We start from the raw sequence: 20465 nt of genomic DNA on the forward strand, positions 1-20465 counted from the left end.
ATACAATTCTGTGTTACGGGATGAGTAGTGCTACTGAGGTGCACTTCGTTTGTTTTGAAGAACTTGGTTCTGCGTTTTGAAAATTTTCTGGTTTTACATAAAAGGGCTTTAAACTTCTTGAGGATGATCTTCCCATAATATTTATATAGTAATGAATACAGTGCTCCCAATAGCTCTCTCTGTAAACCATTAATTCCAGGGCATAAACCCATAGTGCCCTTCTTTTATTTTTGCTCAAGAAGAGTCCCTGTATACAGAGACACCAATTAACATCAAAACCAGACCACTTAAGAAGTCATTGCACAGTGATTTATACTGCTTATAAATATTATTTTTCTTGGAGCTTGGGAGGAAAGCATTAACACAAATCAGATGGCCTAAATTACCTATTACAATTACACATACACATTAATCTGTAAAACAAAACACTAAATAATCAATTGCTCAAATCTCCAACTGAACCAAGAATCAGTAATCCATATATCATACACCCCTCAGTATTTACTGACAAACCACGTGTCCATTTTCTCCTTCAGAAAAAAACCCCAAACCCCAACATTTCAATTATCCTTTGAATGCTTCAAAGTTTGTTATATTAATTTTCAGCTTATGAAATACAGTAAGATGCATCCTAGATGATGTACACTCCCATAAAACAAATATTTAGTTAAAGAAAACAGTATTCCTTATTTGTATATAGGCATTTGTTTCTAGACCTCTCTCACAATAAACTGTTCCAAAAAAATTCAAAGATGTTATTAAACTTAGTTAGTGACAGATTTTTGACTCCTGCTGAAGAACACTTTTATCCAAATGGCCAGGAAGAGTCAATGAGAAAGATAAGGTTCAACTGGAAGAACCAGGGTCAATGATACAAAACCCTCAACCCACACTCCAAATTAAATCTTGCATACTTGTTCAGTGAAGAATTGGTGAATTGTCAGTTTAGGACAGACCAACAGCTCACGAAATCTAGAAGACAATGCTTTATCTTGAAGAGAATTTCAATACTTCTTGATCTTTTCCAAAACCAAAGAGAAAGAAATACTTATGTATATTTTCCCAATTTGTCTGGCTTCCTTGCTGCACTCCAAATACAAACAAAAAGCATCAAAGCTGTTAATCTGTATCTCTGACAGAAAAGAATACTAAATTTGGATGAGGAAGTCCTGTGAAGATAGGAAGGATAGGAAGTGGAAATAATAGGCTTGACTTTCTTTAGATCTGTTAATATAACATTAATGTCATCTGTAACAATACTCAATCTAACTGAATTAGAACTAACCAAACAGCTGACACAACTGGCAGCACTGAACTTCACAAACTGCTTTAGTTCAGCAAAAAGGTTTTAACACACAATATACTACTTCTTTGATTTAACAACATGTGATCCTTCATAATGGAAAAAAAGGTTTATCATAGTTTTTTCCTATTATTTTGTGTTATCAAGCCCTCTCCTAGTCCTGGTTAGTAACACAGTAGACAAACTAATTGGCATCAGCTAGATTCATTTTTCCATGACGGCACTTCTGCCGATTTCTTCCAAATTGCAGAACTAGCACTGAACACAATGAACCAATTTCTATTTGTCACCAGTGATAGAACTTGGTCTCAGGGCAGCAAAGATGATGATCTGGCTAGGACAGAGAAGAAATTTTAGTTTTTTCAAGATGTCCTTAAAAGGACCATAGAATGCCTTGAGCTAGAAAGGACATTGAAGATCATCCTGTTCTAAACCTTCTACCATGGGCTGGGACACAGAATGACAGAATACACTGAGTTGGAACAGACCCAAAAGGATCATAAAGTCCAACTCCTTCAGATCCTGTCACTGGTCACCACAGAGAAGAGAGTGGTGTCTGCCCCTCTCTCTGCTTCCCCTTGTGAGGAAGTTGCAGACTGCAGTGAGATCTCCCCTCCAGTCTCTTCTTCTCCAGGGTGAACAGACCAAGTGACCTCAGCTTCCCCTCAAGGAGCTTCACCATCTTTGTTACCCTCCTTGGGATGCTGTCTAGAGTTTAATGTCTTTCTTATACTGTGGCACCCAAAACTGCCCCCAGCACTGGAGGTGAAGCTGCCCCAATGCAGAGCAGAGCAGGACAATCCCCTCCCCTGCCCCGCTGGCGATGCTGTGCCTGATGCCCCCCCAGGCCCTCCTGGCTGCCAGGGCACTGCTGACTTGCATTCAACTTGCCATCCACCAGGACCCCCAGCTCCCTTTCCATGGCACTGCTCTCCAGCCTCTCATTCCCCAGTCTGTCTGTACATCCAGGGTTGCTCCATCCCAGGCACAGAACCCAGCACTTTCCCTTGCTGAACTTCACATGGCTGGTGATTGCCCGGTCCTCTAATTTGTCAAGGTCTCCCTGCAGGGCTGCCCGGCCTGGAGAGAGTCAACAGCTCCTCACAGTTTTGTATATCTGCAAACTTGTTTCATATCCCTTTAAGTTCTGCACCCAAGTCACCTATGAAGATGTTGAAGAGCACAGGGCCAAGGATGGAGCCCTGGGGAACCCCTCCAGTGACAGGTCCCCAGTCTGATGTCACCCCATTCACTGTAACCCTTTGTGCCTGACCCATGAGCCAGTTGCTCACCCATCACATGATGCGTTTATCCAGCTGTGGGCTGGACATTTTGTCCAGAATGATGCTGTGAGAGACAGTATTGAAAGCTTTACTGAAATCCAAAAAGATGACATCAACTGGCTTCCCTTGACCAGCTAGGTGGGCTACCTCGCCACCTCCCACTAGACCAGGTTGCTCAGAGCCCCATTCTGTCTGGTCTTAAACACTTCCAAGGATGGCACCCATCACTTCTTTGGGCAACATGTTCCAGTGCCTCGCACTCTCACAGTAAAGACGACTTCTGCAGTGACAATACCTCCCCTAGAACCTAAGTTCTCCCTACAGAAGTTCTAAACATGGACTGAAATTACAGAGAAAAATTAATGGGCTGGAAGACAGTCTTCTCAGAGACTCCAAGATGCAGGAACCTGGGGGCACTGAAAGGCAAACAAAAGCTCAATCAAGTTGCCTTTGTAACTGTGCTTAGATAACCGTTACCATCAAATTATCCCAGGAAATTTCATTTAGAGCTGAAATGAGAAAGTTGCATTGTCAGGATGAAAGATGATGAGTGGTATCATGGATACGGTGTATTTGTGAATGATAAATTTTGCAACAAAAAAAATCCTATTCACAAGAGATGGCCCTTTTAATGTGTTTGAAGTTGTGAGAGTACTGTAAGAGTCAGCGAACACTTGCTCTGCTACCATCTTCACCTTGACCCTTTTCAGGTACACACAGATTATAAGGATGATAAAACACATTGAGAAGAAAGAACCTAGGAACCTATAGCTATACCAGGAGATTCACTTACCTTCCAGAGGATCCTTATTTAAGCCCAGCTGGCTAATAATGTATCGAGGGATGTCTGTTTTAATGCCCTGCCCCTCTTTAGCATGGCCTTCAGCTGCTTCCAAAAGATAGTAAAACTCTTCAGGATCAAATTCCTAGAGGAAAAATAACCACCATCATTTTCTCTGTTGAAACTGGTTCCTTAGGGTCTAACATAAAGACTTACTTTGCTCCTTCTAACTCCACATATATGGCATTTTCCTACTAAAAACAGTACCTCTTTATTCTACTACTAATAGTCTATTAATCTATTCCAATTCTTATACAGTGTAACATGATGCAAACAATGGAATTGCATGCCATTATTTCAGAGCACCACTTTATATGAGTAGTATGTTCTTTGCCCTCAAAACTTTACGTAATACTGAGTGAAATGACTTATACCCAGCAAAAATAAGATTTCAAATAAGAGAAGATATCTCCCTGCATGTGCTTGATTATAAAAATCCACTACAACTATATAAATATATTGCACTACAATCTTTACTTCTGAAGTATTTGTAATCAATATATATGCACTGTTTTATGGAAAATACAATTAAATAAATCACTAACTTTAGAATGACGATAAAACTGAAACTTGATTTAAAAAATTTGAGTTTCATTGATCCAATTGTTTCAAATCCAGAAATGAAATATTCTCCTGTGGGAACTAACTATATTGCAACTATCAAGTATAATGTACCAAAAACGCAAGCCTCAACAAGGAACAAAAAGGAACAGAAAGAATAGAAACTCAAAACTCTACCTATTCCCAAGTCCCTTGGAAATACATTTATTTTACTACCTTTATGGACTATAAAAGGAGAAATACATTGAAAGAAGCAAAGGAAGATTATTAAAACAATGCTTGGGGGTTTTTTTAATGCAATTTCTCTCTCTACTGGCATGAATTCATACCAAAACATCTGTCCATGGTTACTGCATTCTCCAAGGCACTTGTGGCTATAGGTGCAATGCTTAACAAAGTGATAGCCATTAGTCATTAATGTAACAAAATACATTTTTTCCTCAAGTAGGTCAGCTCTGTCACAAACACCTGTAGAAGCCAAGCAGACTGCTGAGCTAGCTAATTTCCCGACTGTTTTGCGGCCCAACATAACTCCATGGGGTTTTACTCTACATGTTGAGTCACAAGGGTCCTGTCCTAGATCCTCAGGCTACTCAGGACTTGGGAAGTCAACATCCCAACCCAGAAGGCAGCTTCAGAAATTCAGTATCATGCTTCCTTTTGGAAGCATCAAAACTGCAGCAGCTAACAGGAGGAGCTGCAGCATGTCTGAAATAAAGTATCTTTGGAATTTTCAGTCTTATGGAAACAATCTTGGTTTTACATTTGTCATGAAACAATTTGCATCATGTACAGCCTACTGCAAAGGACTTACCACAAACCAATGAACTGTCCAAGCGGTCTTAGTTTAGCTCCAGGTCTCAGGATGCTGCTAACCTGCCCAAAAATCTGAACCGATAACTAAACAGTACATGCTGTCTCAGACTTACTCTCCTCATCTTACATGCCATCCCCAGCAGTTATTTCTTACGTGCTACTTCTTGGTACTAAAGAAGTCAACAGCATGATGTTGTGTTCCAAGATTTCTATCTACTTTTGTCATGAAAATGTTATCATATCCTTACCTGCTGCAGTGGCAGATATACAGCTTCTCCTCCACTTACCAGCAAGACAAGACAATTTCAAAACAGGTAATTTTAATCATATGAATGTGTGTGTGTACATCTATCACAACACACACATAATGCATATACAGGTGTGAATAACGAGAAGCAATGAATTTATTTTCTGATCTTCACTTCCAACTCTGCATTTCATTTTACATGTACAAATGGAGAAATATCTTTAAATAATTGGCAGTAGCTCTTATCACATATGAAACCATAAAACCTTTATTCATATGATTATCAAGTAAACTAAAATAGGAATTCACATGCTATGAATACCCAAGACAAGACTACCATCAGATAACTGACAGCTTTACTGCATGGTATCTGAAATGTCTCATGACCACGAAGCTGGATTTACAATTTTATGAACTTTCTTACAGAGGGTGAAGTTTTCCAGATCTAGTATGTATTTCAGACAGATATTCTAAAATATCAGCCAGTAATATTAAAAATCTTCCAGAGGGATACTACAGAAAAAGAATACTGTTTCTGTAAGTTTACAATTATGTTTACGGTCTAGGCTTAACACCTTCTTGCATGAAAAATGTATTGTTTTATGACTGTACACCTAAATTTGTTCAAGCTACTGTATCCGTAAAAATGTATGTTGCAGGACTGTTGCAATCCAGTTTAAACCTCCTGAAGGTCCTTGTCTGAAGTGAGAACACTTGAAACAAGCTGTGCTGGCTTTCCCTGCCACTGCTGCTCTTGAAACTCAACTACAAGACACAGTCACACCGGCCTTTGCACCACTGTTCTTCCACTCCAGCAGGCCCAGCAGAAGGAGGGGTGCAGGATGCACATCACTCTGCTTGAAGGATAAGGCAGAGAAAGCAGCCTAGGATAAAATCCCAGAGGCAGAAAGTGGGAACTAAGTGAATAGAGATTTGGACCAGATCCCACTAAAACTTTGCACTTAGGGGGAATGAACTAATGGGCAAATAGACCACCAGGAGAGAACTTGAATTAGAACCACAGAATCATCATGGTTCCAAGAGACCTTTAAGATCATTCAGTCCAACCATCCATCCAGCACCACCACTGCAACCACTAAACCATCACCCAGCACAAGATCAAAACACCTCTTGAACACCTCCAGGTAACTCCACCACCTCCCTGGGCAACCTGTTCCAATGCCTGACCACCCTAACAGTGAGAATAATTTTTCAAATATGTAATCTGAATCTCTCCTGTCTCTGGCACTTTCCTTTCAGGGAGCTGTAAGAGAGATAAGGTCCCCCCTGAGCCTCCTCTTCTTGAGACTGAACAATCCCAGCTCCCTCAGCTGCCCCCAGCCACATTTTCTAGACCCTCCATGAGTCTTGTTGCCCTTCACTGGACACACTCCAGCTCAATTAGAAAGTTAATAGAAAATGATGATGATGGGGGCAAGGGTTGGCAGAAGAAAGGCAGCAAGCCTGTAAAGGAAGGATATAAAGTATCATTAACAAGTCTTGGTCTGACTGCCTACAGGACGTGCTTAAGAGCATTTTTGGATGTGTGATAATAGAGAAGGATGCAAAATAGAGAGGGAAAAAATGAGGATATGAGAAACTGGATGATGTGGAGAAAGATAATATGAACCCTCTGAACAGAGCAGGGAACATCACACTAGACATGGAATGAGCTTCTTGGCAAGAAGGAATAAATCAAGTTTGGATTTAATGGCAGAAGCAGGACATGCTAAGGTGTTCTTCTCTCTAAAGCCTTCCTTTTTGTTTTGATTGTTTTTTTAAACATCTCTTTCATGCTGATTCAGAGCACATATCTTATTTTTAGATTCCTTCTGAACTGCAAATCATGAACAAAAAGCAACTGGGAACACTGAGACTCGATATTTCTAAAACAAAATAGAGGCAGCTCTCAAAATGCCCATGGCAGAATGAGCCAGGGTGTGTATTAACTGTGCCACAGATGAAGGGACACAGCACAGAGCCAGAGTCAGACTGGAAAGACTGACTAGCTCAGATTTAGTACCATGCAAATGCAGTTATGACAATTTCAGGCATAACTTGAGTCTAGCAGCAGGCTGGCTCCCACATAAGCCCTGCCAGCCTCAAATAGCTGTATACAGCATCAACACTGATCTTGGTACTGGCAAGCAGAGTGGCTCAAAGTCAGCTCAGGCTGCCTGCCAGGCCTTTTGGACTCAGGCTGGCTCTGGCATGGTATTTGGGTGTCTACACCAACCTCCTGTGTACACTGTGTTCCACAAGTGTTTATTAGTTCCACTGAACAACTGAAGCACACTGGCTCTGTATGTAGGAGCAACTTCCTGCACCTGAGCCATCCCAGCTCCTACAGCACGGGTAAGAAAAGCAGAAACACGCCCACACAGGCTCGCACAAACTAACCCAGTCTGGCAACATTGCTGCTATGCTCATGCATAAATGAATTAACTCTTCTGCTCCTTCTGGTCCCCAGTATAATGCCAACTGCCTGTGTATCTGGACAGCCTAATCCTTGTGCTGCTCCTATCATCAGATCAGGTACTGCAGAGCTGACCTCAAACTGTTTATAGTTCTGGCAGCTGTTGAGTGCAATAAAATTATGAAACTGTTAAGAAATGAGAAAACCACCAAGCAATTACAATTCCGGAACAGTCTTCCCAAGAAATGGAAAGTCAACAAAACAACAGAAAAAGCCAACTGGTTTTAAAAAGCAGCTTCCTCAGCTGATGGAAAGGATTCTATACCATAGTACCTGCAACAGCAGGGAACCAAACAAAACTGCAGGAGGGTCCTGCCAGTATACTACATTCAATAATAGAAGTGGAAAGGATCCCACTAACAATGAAGCTCTACCACACTGTTTGACATGTTCCAAGAATCAATTGTAAAGAGCCTTGAATACTAAATTGGAGAATTTCCTACACTACACTAAGTGAAAAGCACTACTCAGAGTAAGCATGACCTTACCAGGCATTCCAGTAAGCGAGCAGGACGAGCAATAACTATCAGGATTTTTCGAACAAGTTGTTTAATAAATGCCATTTCTCCACTCTCTGACCGCTCTTGTGCCTAAAAGATAAAAATAATGTCATATCAAACAAAATCACATTCAATGCACTGCTTAGGAAAGTACGTATGATATTTAGGACACCTTTGGGGTTTGAAGTGTGTACTTGATACAAATGGCACATCAATTTCATGATCCCAGCAGAGATAACAAAGATCTGAGCAACACTTCTGATTCAAGTAATTCCAGTTTTAAAATTCTAACACTGTAACAACAAAAGTGCCTACCTTTTTTTTTCTGCTTGTTTCTTAAGCTTACACAGTATTATTAACACCAGTTTTGCAAAAGGATACAACATATCAACACAGATCTATACATGCACGTTGTTCCTCAATTTATTAATAATGTTAGGCTGAAATGAAAACTAACGTAACTAATAGTAATAGATACAAGCAACATCCATCCCAAATTCATACTGATGTCTTTTGGTCAGTCATAGTAAAATGACAACTTATACACAGATATACACATAAAAAACCTATACTTGCAGAGAGGCCTCATAAAAAGGAACATGTAGAAGGGAAGATAATGAAAATTTGAGTTCTACAAGCATTACAATAGAGAGGAGGAAACGCTATAGAAGAATACATATGGAAAAAAAACTTCTAGAAGGTCTGATAACATCTGCACAATGGTCTGAGCTGTATTTCAAATTCCTTTTTAATGTTCCCCTCTAAGAACAAATTATGTGATTTAAGGATGTTAGTGAATGCAAAGAAACTGTGTAATTCTCCTTCTGATTAAAATATACGAATAGCCCTTCACTCAAATATCAAAGCATTTCCTTGTTCTGAACAGTAGAACTCACAGACTGAAGTTTCTCAGTGTGTTGGTTCATCATCTCTTGCTTATTCAAAACCACAAAATTAAAGTAAGAAACTAAAAAAATTATTACTATGGACAAGTAAGTACTTCTCCTATAGCATGTTATATTTTTGAAAAAGGACTCTATGAAAACAGGAAGCTATGCATATTGCTCTTAATGTAAGCACCACCATTTTAAAAATCGTCAAATATATGAGAGGAATTAATTTGTGGAGTTTAAAAAAGGAAAAAAAAAAAGAAAAAGGCACAAATATCATCTAGCAGTCTGCAACAGGTTTCAGAAGAACCTTAACTGGACAGAAGCTTAATTCTGAACATTATCAACTAAGCCCAAGTAAAACTTTTGTAAACCAAACACCTCCCTATTTTAACCACCACCAGAATTTAAAACACCTTTGCAGAGTTTCGTGAACACTCAGCTGCCTAAGTGAACAAAAGATTCAGTACACATCACATTTAAGGGTGATGAAGCAGGAAAGCATTCAGGCCCACTTGAACTTAAAATTACAAAAATTTTGGCTGAACCAAGCCTCAACCCTCAAGGGAGTCTTCCCCTAGTTAGAGTAACTGCACAGTGCCAAGTAGCAGCAGGGAATGCAGCTTTCTACTGAAGATTGCAGCTGGGAATTGACAACAAATGAATTATGTGAATCCAAAATACAACTAAGTTCCCATAATCGAGCTGTGGAAAGAAAGTGTTTTCATGCTGCCATATCATGGTATTAACAAGAAGTAAGCAGTGGTCTCAAAAGTTAAGTCTGAATTTTTTAAGGTATAATGTCTTTGCAGAACAGGAATCTTTTTCATAATAAAGAATTAGCATCATAGAACATGACAAAATTAGTGTTGTGATTTTTTAAACAAAGCATTGCTTTACATGCAGATTGAAGAATAATTTTCTGGCATAGTTTTTTAGCGGGTTTTGGAAGAGGTGTTAGTCAGTGAACACATCGTCTAAACTCTACTTAATGTATAGCCATTTTAAGGTATATATTGTAAACAGTGTTAACTGCGGTTCAGTGAGTCCTGGCTCAGACATGTTTTCTTGTATTTTGACGTTATCAACTAGCCAATTCTGCCTGCACTTTGGCATGGTAGAACCATCATAATTTCATAAGAAGGTTACTGGTTCAAAACTTCCTCCTGACCAGCAAGCAAACTCTTAAGTATTTTCAATGTTTAAAAAACAGGATTTCAACAATCCAGAGTAAATTTACTCATGTCTTAAGTTTTGCATTGCTGTATGAAGAGAAAACGTTCAAAAAACAGTAGTGTCAGACATCCTACTTGCTGAACAGAAATAAACAAAAAAGCAGCACAGCAAAAACAAATTAAAAAAAAAACCCAACCAAAACTGCTTGTGCATTCAAAAGAAAGCAGAAGACAAATTAAGACAGGCATAGCAATGTAACAAATCAGCTGGAAAAAATTTCAAATTAATTTCAGATCTGCTGCTTTATCAGTTTACTTTTGACTCATAATGTACTATCAAATACCACACAAATAAATGAGTACATTACATGCTGCATTCATTCTTTTAAAAATTATACATTAATAAACTACGGCAACTTATGTAACAGCGTGTTTATTTGTCAACTTTCAAGTTCTTCTTAATTATTTTAGCTGATTATTTATGAAACTTTTGACACATTTAGAATAGACATTATTTCTGTTAATGAATATTTCAGCTATGAGGGGAACGTTACAAATAAAGAAATAATAAATAATCTCTCATTAATGGAAAGCTAAAGGTTGCTGTCTGCTTTCTCAACACAGTAGGGTTGATAAAAGGGAAGTGCATGCGTTACTTCATTTATTTAAAGTAAATGGAATAGCCAGCCCTGTCTGGGGCTTACGCACACACTTCTGTAAACAATCTGTAACTTGAACTGCAGGACATAATGCTGTTGTTTCTGAAATCTTTACTACCCGTCCATTCCAGACCAATATGTTAGTGTGCCTTATAGTTTTTGTAGGGGTCATTATGTAGACTAAAGCATCTTATGAATATCATTTGACAATTACTTGAGTAAACAGTCATAATTTGAGACAACATTCAAGACAACTCTTAGGCAAACAAATTTAAACAATTTTTCAGGCAAACACACAGTCTCACGGCTCATACCTCCTGTAGCAATTTGTCCAATTTCTGCTGTAATTCAAGGAAGTATCGTGATGTGATGAGGCCCTGGTGAGATTTATCCAAACAATCTCGAGCCAGTTCTGTGATCTGATGGTGGGTAAAACTGAGCACTCCATCTGCCAGAGGAAGGATGTTCTCTGGAGAATGATTTGTTATAATGTCCTGAAGCCTCTCTTCCATCTGAGCTGTGGCCTACAGAAAAGTAGTCATTCAACACATTAAATCAGCTCTACATGAAACTAACAGCCTCAAAGTTATTTCTGACTCCAGAACATTTCTAAGAATTTACCTAGCTGGAATGGATGAAATGACTGAAGCCAAAAGGCAAGTTCACATAGGCGAAGTGGCAGATGTCATTTCCCCACACTACCAGTACAGAAAAGCAATAGCCTTAACAGCTATTGCACAGCTCCCTCCACCTTGTCTGCCACTGGTGATTAACTGTGCACTAATCTTGTGATAATCACTAAACAGAACTAAAACGCTTTTAAGTCAAAGCCAAAGTGGAAATAAATAAAAATAAAAAAGAGAACTCGTGGGGGTCTGCTTTGTTCTGCTAAAACTGCAGATACTACAAAGCAGAATATAGTCATTGCTTTCGCAAAGGTTATTCCATAAAAATGTTTCACTGGGCAGAGTTTGAATGAGGCTCATTTGACTAATTAAAAGCACCACAGGCTCACAGGTCCTGCCAAACGTGTCTGCAGGTTTCGAGATGAATTTGTTTTACAGAACCACCTGTCTGGTTCTCACAGAACTGCAGATGCTTAAAAAAACCCTTGGAGATACTCTTATTATTAAAAGTAATCCCACACATCTTAGTTCACATCTCAAACACTAAGATAAGTGAGTTCTTCACACTTCATATTGTTGCTCGATTGCTCTGCAAATCCTGACAAATCTTTCTTCATATTTATATGAAGAAATGCAATGAAATTTCTCCCTTCTTTACCCACTTTTTAGGAACAGTACCTTGTTTTGTTTTCCAAGGGTAACCAAAATCCTAGAAGCAACCAAGAACATAGTGCTTCAAGCTGTACACACACACCTGCACCTAGGAACTGACCCATGTCTCAAGATCTGTGGACAGGAGAGCAAAATGTCCTCATATCTCACAGTCAAACCCCACCTCTGTGTACTGATCCTCACCATTAAATCAGTGCATGTAATATATATGTATGTGAAGTATATAATGAAGAAATGGCACTAAATGAAGGAATCTGCTGCTATATCACAGCAGATGCCACTCGAGACTTAGCACTAGAAACTGGTTTTGATTTACTAATTCAGTATGCATTTGCCCCAAGTACACACCACCTATTGAAATCCAATGTATCATCAGATTCCAATCAGCAGAGTGTATTACCAGCATGATTCATGTCAAAACCAGTCTGGCAGCTTTGGCAAATGAATGTCCAGTTCTCAGCCACAATTTTCTTTATTGTGATTTTATCGTTACAGTAGGAGCTTGGTGATGCTTTATGGTAGCCATTACAGGGCTGGATCATTACTTCCCATAACAAAAGCACCGCTTACTTAGAACCTATGTTGCCTATCAGTTTAGATACTGGGTATCTTAAATATAATTCATTACCTTTGGGAACCTTTCTTTGTAGACATGGTTCATCATAATTATTTCATTGTCACAGCAGGCAGGAGAACGTCCAGGGCTGCAAGCAAAGCAAATTATCCCTTTACACTTGTCCCAGCATGAACTACAGTTAGTTATTATATTTTTGTATGACTTATTTGCAACAAAAAGTCAGCACAGACTTCACTGGAAAGGTACAGTCTGTCATCAGTGGTACACTTGGTTCCCTTCTGCTATATTCTGTTTAAGTCCTCATGATTATTTAATGTACTTGACATCTAACTGCTAACCATGTTATTCTCCTAGTTTGCACCTACATTTCAAGGCAGATGAAGCCTTGTGAACATTATCTTTTTCTCAGAAGGGCAATGGAGATCTGTGTAACTGCTACTTAAGGTTATACCCATACCTTTGAAGATTAGATACAATCAAAACAGCAAGATCTGATCAATAACTCTGGTAGCTGCAAGTGAAAAAGTAAAAAATGAGTTTGTTTGAGTTTTGTTTGTTCTTCTAAATGGATAATTGGAAAAAAGGTATCAAAACAACGTTTTCAATCTGACCAGCAGAAAAAGGCAGTAACTTCCTACAAATAATGTCATATCTATGCATGTGCCAAACAAAACTGGAGCACTGTGTCTGTAAAAAAAAGCACCAGACTTTGAGGAAAAGAATTCATAAAAGATACCCACAGACCTTACAAAACTACCAAACTACTTTCTGCTATCATGAGCCTCACTGTCCACTACAAAGCCCTTAAAAAAAATCTCAATATGAATTTCCTGTGTTGGTGATTCTGGTCCATTCAATCTGTCTAAAAGACCTGGACTAGGAAAGACTCCATACAGGGGGTAATCCTCTAAGACCATCTTTATCGCGTGTATAGAAGTTTCCTGCATTAGCAGGAAAACAAAAGTTTTGCGTGAAGATGAACATCAATCCACCCCACTTCTATTGGTCTAATACCAGGGCCAGCAAGAGATGCCCAGAACCTGAAGAGAGATCACAAGTCAGCAAGAGAGCACATGAATAGCAGCAAAAAGAACTCTAGCCACTTCAAGCAGTACCTAAGTTTCATAAAGGCTCAACTTCAATTCCTCTGTGCAAATGCACACAGCACAGCAAATAAACCACAGGTATTAAAGACATACGTACACACCTGCAGGGCTATGGTCTTCTTGACATCATGGAGGTGTGGTGAAATGCCTCCTATGACTGGAGGGTTGGAATGGAAGGATACAGGTTCTTTTGAAAGGACAAGCAGGGGAGATGAGGAGGGAATGTTGCCTACAAAGTCAGTTGGACTCTAACTGGTTGCACTCCATGCACTCTAACCCCTTGCAGTGCATAGAGCTCTGCCTGTGGACAAATGAGGAGCTGACGAAGAGCTCTCGAGCACACAGCAGGAAACAATCCAAGATGTTTCTGGAATGTGTTGATGATAATTTCCTTCTCCAAGTAATAGAAGGGTCAATGAGGAGAGGTGCTATGCTGGACACCATTCTCACCAACGAAGAGGGACTGCTGAGGAATGTGAAGCTCAGGGGCAGCCTGGCCTGCTGTGACTATGGAGAGTGGAGTTTGCGATCCTTAGGGCAGCAAGGAGGGTGCAGAGACAGCTCACAGCTCACGGCTTCAGGACCAGGCTTTTGTCTCTTCAGGAATCTGCTTTGTAGAGTACCTTGGGATGAAAAACTGGACAAAAGAGGGGCCCAAGAGAGCTGGATTATATTCAGGGGTCAACTCCTCCACACTCAGGAGTTATGTACCCCAACGAAGAGGAATTCAGGCAGAAATGCCATGAGGCCCGCATGGATGTACAAGGAACTCCTGGACAAATTCAAACATGAAAAAGGAAACCTACAGAGGATGGAAGCAAGGACTGGTAGCCTGGGAGGAATGCAGGAAGAATGTCTGAGCAGCCAGGGATCAGGTTAGGAAGTCTAAAGACCTGACAGAATTAAATCTGACCAGAGAAGTCAACAGCAACAAGAAAAGCTCTATAGCTACATCAGTGACAGAAGACTAACGAAAATGTGGGCCCTTTGGAAGGAAACGGGAGACCTGATTACTGGAACATGAAGAAGTCTGAGGTACACTGTGACCTCCTTGCCTCGTTCTTCACTGACAAGTGCTCCAGCCACATCACCCAAATTACAAAAGGCAAAGGCAGGGACTGGGAGAATGTAAAATCACCAGCTTTAAAAGATCAGGTTCAGGTTAAGGAACTTGAAGGTGCACAGGTCTATGGGACCCGGTATAATACATCCACAGGTTGTGAGAAAACTGGTGGAGGAAGTGGCTGAGCTATTATCCATCATATTTGAGAAGCTGTGGCAGTTGAGTGAAGTTACAGTGACTGGAGAAGGGAAAACATAACCTTCATTTTTAAAAAGAGATATAAGGAAGACTTGGGGAACTACAAGCTGTTCATTCTCACCTCCGTGCCTGGTAAGATCAAGGAGCAAATGCTCCTGAAAACTGTGCTGAGTTACATGGAAAATAAGGAGGCCATCAGTGAAAAGACAACTGCCTTCACTAAGGGCAAACTGTGCTGGACCAATCTGGTGGTCCTCTATAGTGGATTGCAGTGTGGGTGAAGAAGGAAAGAGAGACTGAGGTCATTTACCTAGACTTGTGCAAAGCATTTGGCGCTGTTCCACATGACTCCCTTGTCTATAAACAGGGGAGACACGGATTTGATGGACAGACCACTGGGTGGATAAGGAACTAGCTGGATGGTGACATTCAAACAGTTGTGAACAGCTCAATGTCCAAGTGGAGACCAGTGACAAGTGGCATTCCTCAGGGGTCAGTATTGGGACTGGCACTCTGTAACATCTTTGGCAGGGACATGGACAGAAGAATCAAGGGCACCCTCAGCAAGTTCACTGACAGCACCAGGCTGTGTGGGGCAGTCGACAGACTGGAGGGAAGCGATGGCATCCAGAGGGACCTAGAAATGGTGAGGAGATTGAGAGGTGGGCCAGTGCAAACCTCATGGAGCTCAACAAGGCAGTGTGTAAGGTCCTACACCTAGGCCGGGGCAATCCTAAACACATATATAGGCTGGGCAAACAACAGACTGAGAGCAGCCCTGAAGAAAAGGACTTGGGTGTGTTGATGGGTGAGAAGTTCTACGAGACCTGGCAACGTGCACTCACAGCCCACGAAGCCAACCAAATCATGGCGGCATCAGAAGAAGCACAGCCAGCAGTTGATTCTTCTCCTGTATTCTGATCTCAAAAGACACCATGTAAAGTTTTGTTTCCAGCCTCTGGAGTCCTCAACACAGGAAAAACATGGACCTGCTGGAGCAAAGTCCAGAACACAGCCACAAAGATGATCAGAGGGATGTAAGGCCTCTCCCTATGATGACAGGCTGGGAGAGTTGGGGTTGTTTATCCTGGAGAAGAGAATACTTTAGGGAAACCTTATAGTAGCCTTCCAGTACCTACAAGGTAAGACACAAGTGGGCCTACAAGAAAGCAGGAGAGGTACTTTTACAAGAGTGGGCAGTAAGAGGACAAAGGGTAATGCTTCAAACTGAAAGAAATGAGGTTTAGATTAGATATTAGGAAGACAATCTTTACTGTAGGGGTGGTGAGACACTGGAACAGGTTGCCCAGAGAAGTTGTAGATGCCCCATACCTTGGAAGTGTTTAGGGCTAGGCCAGATGGAGCTCTTAACAACTTCATCTAGTGGAACTGTCCCTGCCCACACCAGGGGAGTGGAAATGAGATGATATTTAAGGTCCCTTCCATCTTAAACCATTCTGTGATTCTAAATGTGGCTTCTGTCTTTCTTAAAGGTCAAAACTGAATACTAAACTTTGTCTCAAGACATCACAATGGCGAGTCCTTGAACTGATACAGACAATTCACAGGCTAATACAGACGTTCACAGGCTAATCTACCAAAGACGGAGGAGGTACATAGATTCAGAAAGGGAATACTGCAATTAGATCATTAATGACTAGGTCCTCAAGACAGCATCTGGAGGTTATTTGCCTTCACAATAAGGCAACATTCACTTACCACTGAAGTAAGTCGTGATCAGAACCAGAACAAGTATTTAAAAGGACTATTCTTAATTCAGCCTCAGTTGTGTACCTCTTGCACTATATTTCAGCCATTTCAAAACCAGTACCCATCCCCAATGTACACCACCATGATTCTCCCCAAAGTATGTGTAATTTAGATCCAAGCCCTGTTTTCAGATACATAAACTCACCTGAGACTTCGGGACCGAGGGCGCATTGCAGTGGTCCTGCACCTGCTATCACTGGCAATGCTCTCAGTGGTACAGAAATGTTTAGACAAAAAATGTAGTTCATCAGGTGTTGGTTGGTACGGTAACTGGTGTAGCTTCTCTTGGGATGAGCAGGATGACTACAAGAGCACAAGAGAACGCACAAGCTTCCATCAGAATGAAAAAAAACATTTTCAAGACCATGTTTGGTGCTCATGAATAGTGATTCAAATTAAAAATTATAGTTACTGTGTCTCATGCCTGAATTCCAATTTAAAGAAGAAAATAAATAATTAGTCTCAAACCCATGAGCTAAGTATAGAGTAAATATTAAAAAAAAGAACCCCTTCAGTTCCCGAAGACACACTGCATTTCAAAAATTTGAATTTCCTAAGGCAAAAGTACTGTCTGTACGTCAACAGTACATAAGAATAGCTAAAATGGAATCTGCTGAAAATTAATTATTGGAGAAGGATGGCCTAAGTATGGTAACTGTAAAGTACAACTTACTGTCACAATGCCAGCTATAAATCGTCATAAGAAAGGTACTTCATTATCTATATTTATGACACTAGTAATGCTCTTAAAATTAAATACTATCTAAAATCTTGCTGAAAAAAATAATATGCTAATCTCTTATAAAAACTGTACATTGAAAATAAAGTGAGAGAACTCAATACATTTATCAGGACAGGTTATACGGCTGACAAAAAGTGAAAGGAATTACACTCAAACCATCCACTTAGTATAGAACTGGAAGATACAGACAGGTATGAAATTGAAAGTGCTACCATGATAACTACCCTTGCAAGATTTTGTGTATAGAGCTGCATTACAAAAGCTGTGCAAATGACCATACTATCATATTTTACGGGCTTTTATGCAGCTCTACCTGAGCCATGCTAGGTGCTTGAAGGTAGAACTTTGAACTTTTCCGTGAGCCTAGATCTTTTACCCTTTTTAAAGAACACATACATAGTTCAAAGTATTAACAACCAGCCTTGCTAATGTGGTCTGACAAACATAGAGAAATGCTCTACCGTTTCTGGTACCAAAACTGTTTTCAAGTTAGATGATTCATAAATATTCTTGTATAATTGCACAAAGCTGCTTGGTACCATGCAGACATTCTTTATATTTTATCTGCAGAAGGGAAGAAGTTGAAAAACTTGGATGTCTTTCTGGAGCTCTTCAGTTTCTAGCTGGATTTCTCAATAAAATGAATTTCTTCTGTGTATCAATTTACATGTGCACATTACTGTTATTATCTGGCTTATATTGAACACCAAAGGCCCCCACCTGGGTGCTCTTTTAATGGAGGCAAACACAGTAAAGAGTTTCTTTATTACGTAATTTCTAGCAAGGCAAATCAGTAAACTTTTGTACTGTACAAATATCGGCCCTGCATTGCTAAGGTCAGCAGACAATAACCAGAAACTAAGAAGTCTTTTTAACCTCCTGGCAACTTGTGTGGTAAAGGCTAATATCCTAACTCTTAGAAGCTCAAGAAAAGCTTTCTTATCGCACTAGATCTCATGAAGTCATCTCCTAAAAGCAAAGAAGAAGAAAACCCACTGGCAGAAAAGGCTAAGAAGGACTGGTCTACATGGGAATGCTGCACCACATCAGAACAAGCTGAAGTTAGCAAGACTGTGTTACCTTGCTTTGCTGTGGGCTAGGAGGCATGCACACCAAGAATTTACCACAGTTCACATGATAGGTAGTAACTTGTTGAGCTACAATAACTCACGCATGGAATTCTGCCTTAGCACATTACCATGCATGATTCAGCATACAGCATAGGTAAGTTCTTTCTTACCTCACACTATAGCAGCTAGCTGCTGTTAACCTCACAGTGTATTTCCTACAGCCATGCTCTGTAAAATAAAAGATACTCTAGCCCAGGAGAATTTCCCAATACAGAGCATCACAGATGGCTATTCCTATAAAATCATTCTCTACCTCTTTCTTCAGTTTCAGGGGACTATGGGATCAGTGGTGAAATAACTCATGTCACACTTCTCCTCATATAAGGTGTCACAGAGTTTAGATTCAACACAACTGAAGTGAGCATTTTCCTAATGGTAACCACTCTCAGCTCTATCAGGATCATCACAGGCACAAACTACATTTTTTTGGTGATCTAAATTCTGATTTCAGTGGAAATCTGAAAATTCTCACAACAAAATTCCTAAAAAAAATTAGTTCTCCTGACATTCTAGAATTAATTCTCCAGAAATCACACAAGAGTTAAAGTACTTTTAATATGTTCAACCATAGTGCATTATGGAAATGCAAATGGTTCTTCGGAGACAGAAAAGCAGATTTGAAAAATATGCAGCTGTGTATTATCTCACTTCATCATTTTTATAAGGCCTGCTCTCCTAGAAGACACAATCATGTCAACTGCATCTTCTAACTGCCAAGATCTGATCCAGCTGTGCTAAAATACGACACACCAAGAGCTTCTTTACAACTGAATAATCTAGCAGAAGGTATTTTAATTTTGATTTTGTTGTGAGAACAACAAAGGTATATGTGGTACTTACACCGCTTCTAAACCCATGAGCTTCCATTAAATAGGTAATTCCATCACTTTCAATATTAAAAAACAAATGAACAAAAAAACCCCAGGCTAACAAGAAACAGCGAGCTGTGCTCGCCTCAGTGTAACTGTGGTAACTACAGACACTTCAGCCTCGGCTTTGACTTTCAGTTGCTTGTAAGGCCAAAGTTGTGCTCTATTGTGATGTATAAAAACTCTTTCTGCTTGCTGGTTGATACACGTCTGGATTAATGTGAATTTTATTTATCCATCACTGAAAAGGGAGTGCTCCATATGTACATTTAGGGTGTTGTATGAACTGGTCTCACACTGCCTCTAACAATTAGTAATAATGTGGAGGAGGAGGCTGCACTGTGCTAGCTCTTTCAGATTCTGAAAAAGTACATGAAATCAATTAGATGCCTACACTCCTAGTTTTGGTTTTGTGATTCACATGTATTATCCAGTGGGTGAAAGAAGAAAGTGAAAAACACCCCTACTAGGAAGTGAAGAAACAGTGATTAGATTTAGAATTCAAAGGCTGTCCAACTGCTTTTGCAGGGCTGATCAGCAATAGCAAATTCCTTGGCAAAACAGAACAAGAAACTAACAATGGGATACTGCAGAAGCCAAGATGGTAAAGGCTGACATGTCTCAAAACACCAACAGCAGGGTGTCTGTGGCACCAACCAAGGACTGCAGGTAACAACAGACAAGGACTGTTGGCAGTGATACCCTGTGAGAAAGAACAAGATGTGACTGGACCAGGGGCCATAAGGAGGTAGGACAGCACTTTTCTGGGACAAAGGTCTTTTCTCTACCTCTTGGAGATAAGCACAACTCAGTACACCAAACACAAAAATTAGGTGGAGAAGCAGGCATAGACTGTAGAACGGGAGGGAATCAAGACCACCAAAGACCCCTGAAGCCCTCTGACCCATTTCCAGAAAGGCCTGGAAGAATGGACTGTGAGTGATAACTAATTTGCATAGAA

At 40.1% G+C, this 20465-nt stretch overlaps 1 protein-coding gene across 2 annotated transcripts in view; it reads right to left on the reverse strand.

Moving 5' to 3' along the window:
* Positions 1-20465, reverse strand: part of MAST4 (microtubule associated serine/threonine kinase family member 4) — a 189598-nt gene that overhangs the window by 38958 nt on the left and 130175 nt on the right. For both annotated transcript variants that reach the window (XM_082301597.1, XM_082301596.1), the window contains 5 exons: positions 16909-17066; positions 12678-12753; positions 11066-11275; positions 8016-8117; positions 3380-3512 (listed from right to left, as the gene is read on the reverse strand). In XM_082301597.1, coding sequence (XP_082157723.1) covers positions 3380-3512; positions 8016-8117; positions 11066-11275; positions 12678-12753; positions 16909-17066 — 679 coding nt within the window. The remainder of the gene's footprint in view (positions 1-3379; positions 3513-8015; positions 8118-11065; positions 11276-12677; positions 12754-16908; positions 17067-20465) is intronic.

This window comes from Coloeus monedula, assembly GCF_965178545.1.
Source record: "Coloeus monedula genome assembly, chromosome: Z".
NCBI classification, from domain to species: domain Eukaryota; kingdom Metazoa; phylum Chordata; class Aves; order Passeriformes; family Corvidae; genus Coloeus; species Coloeus monedula.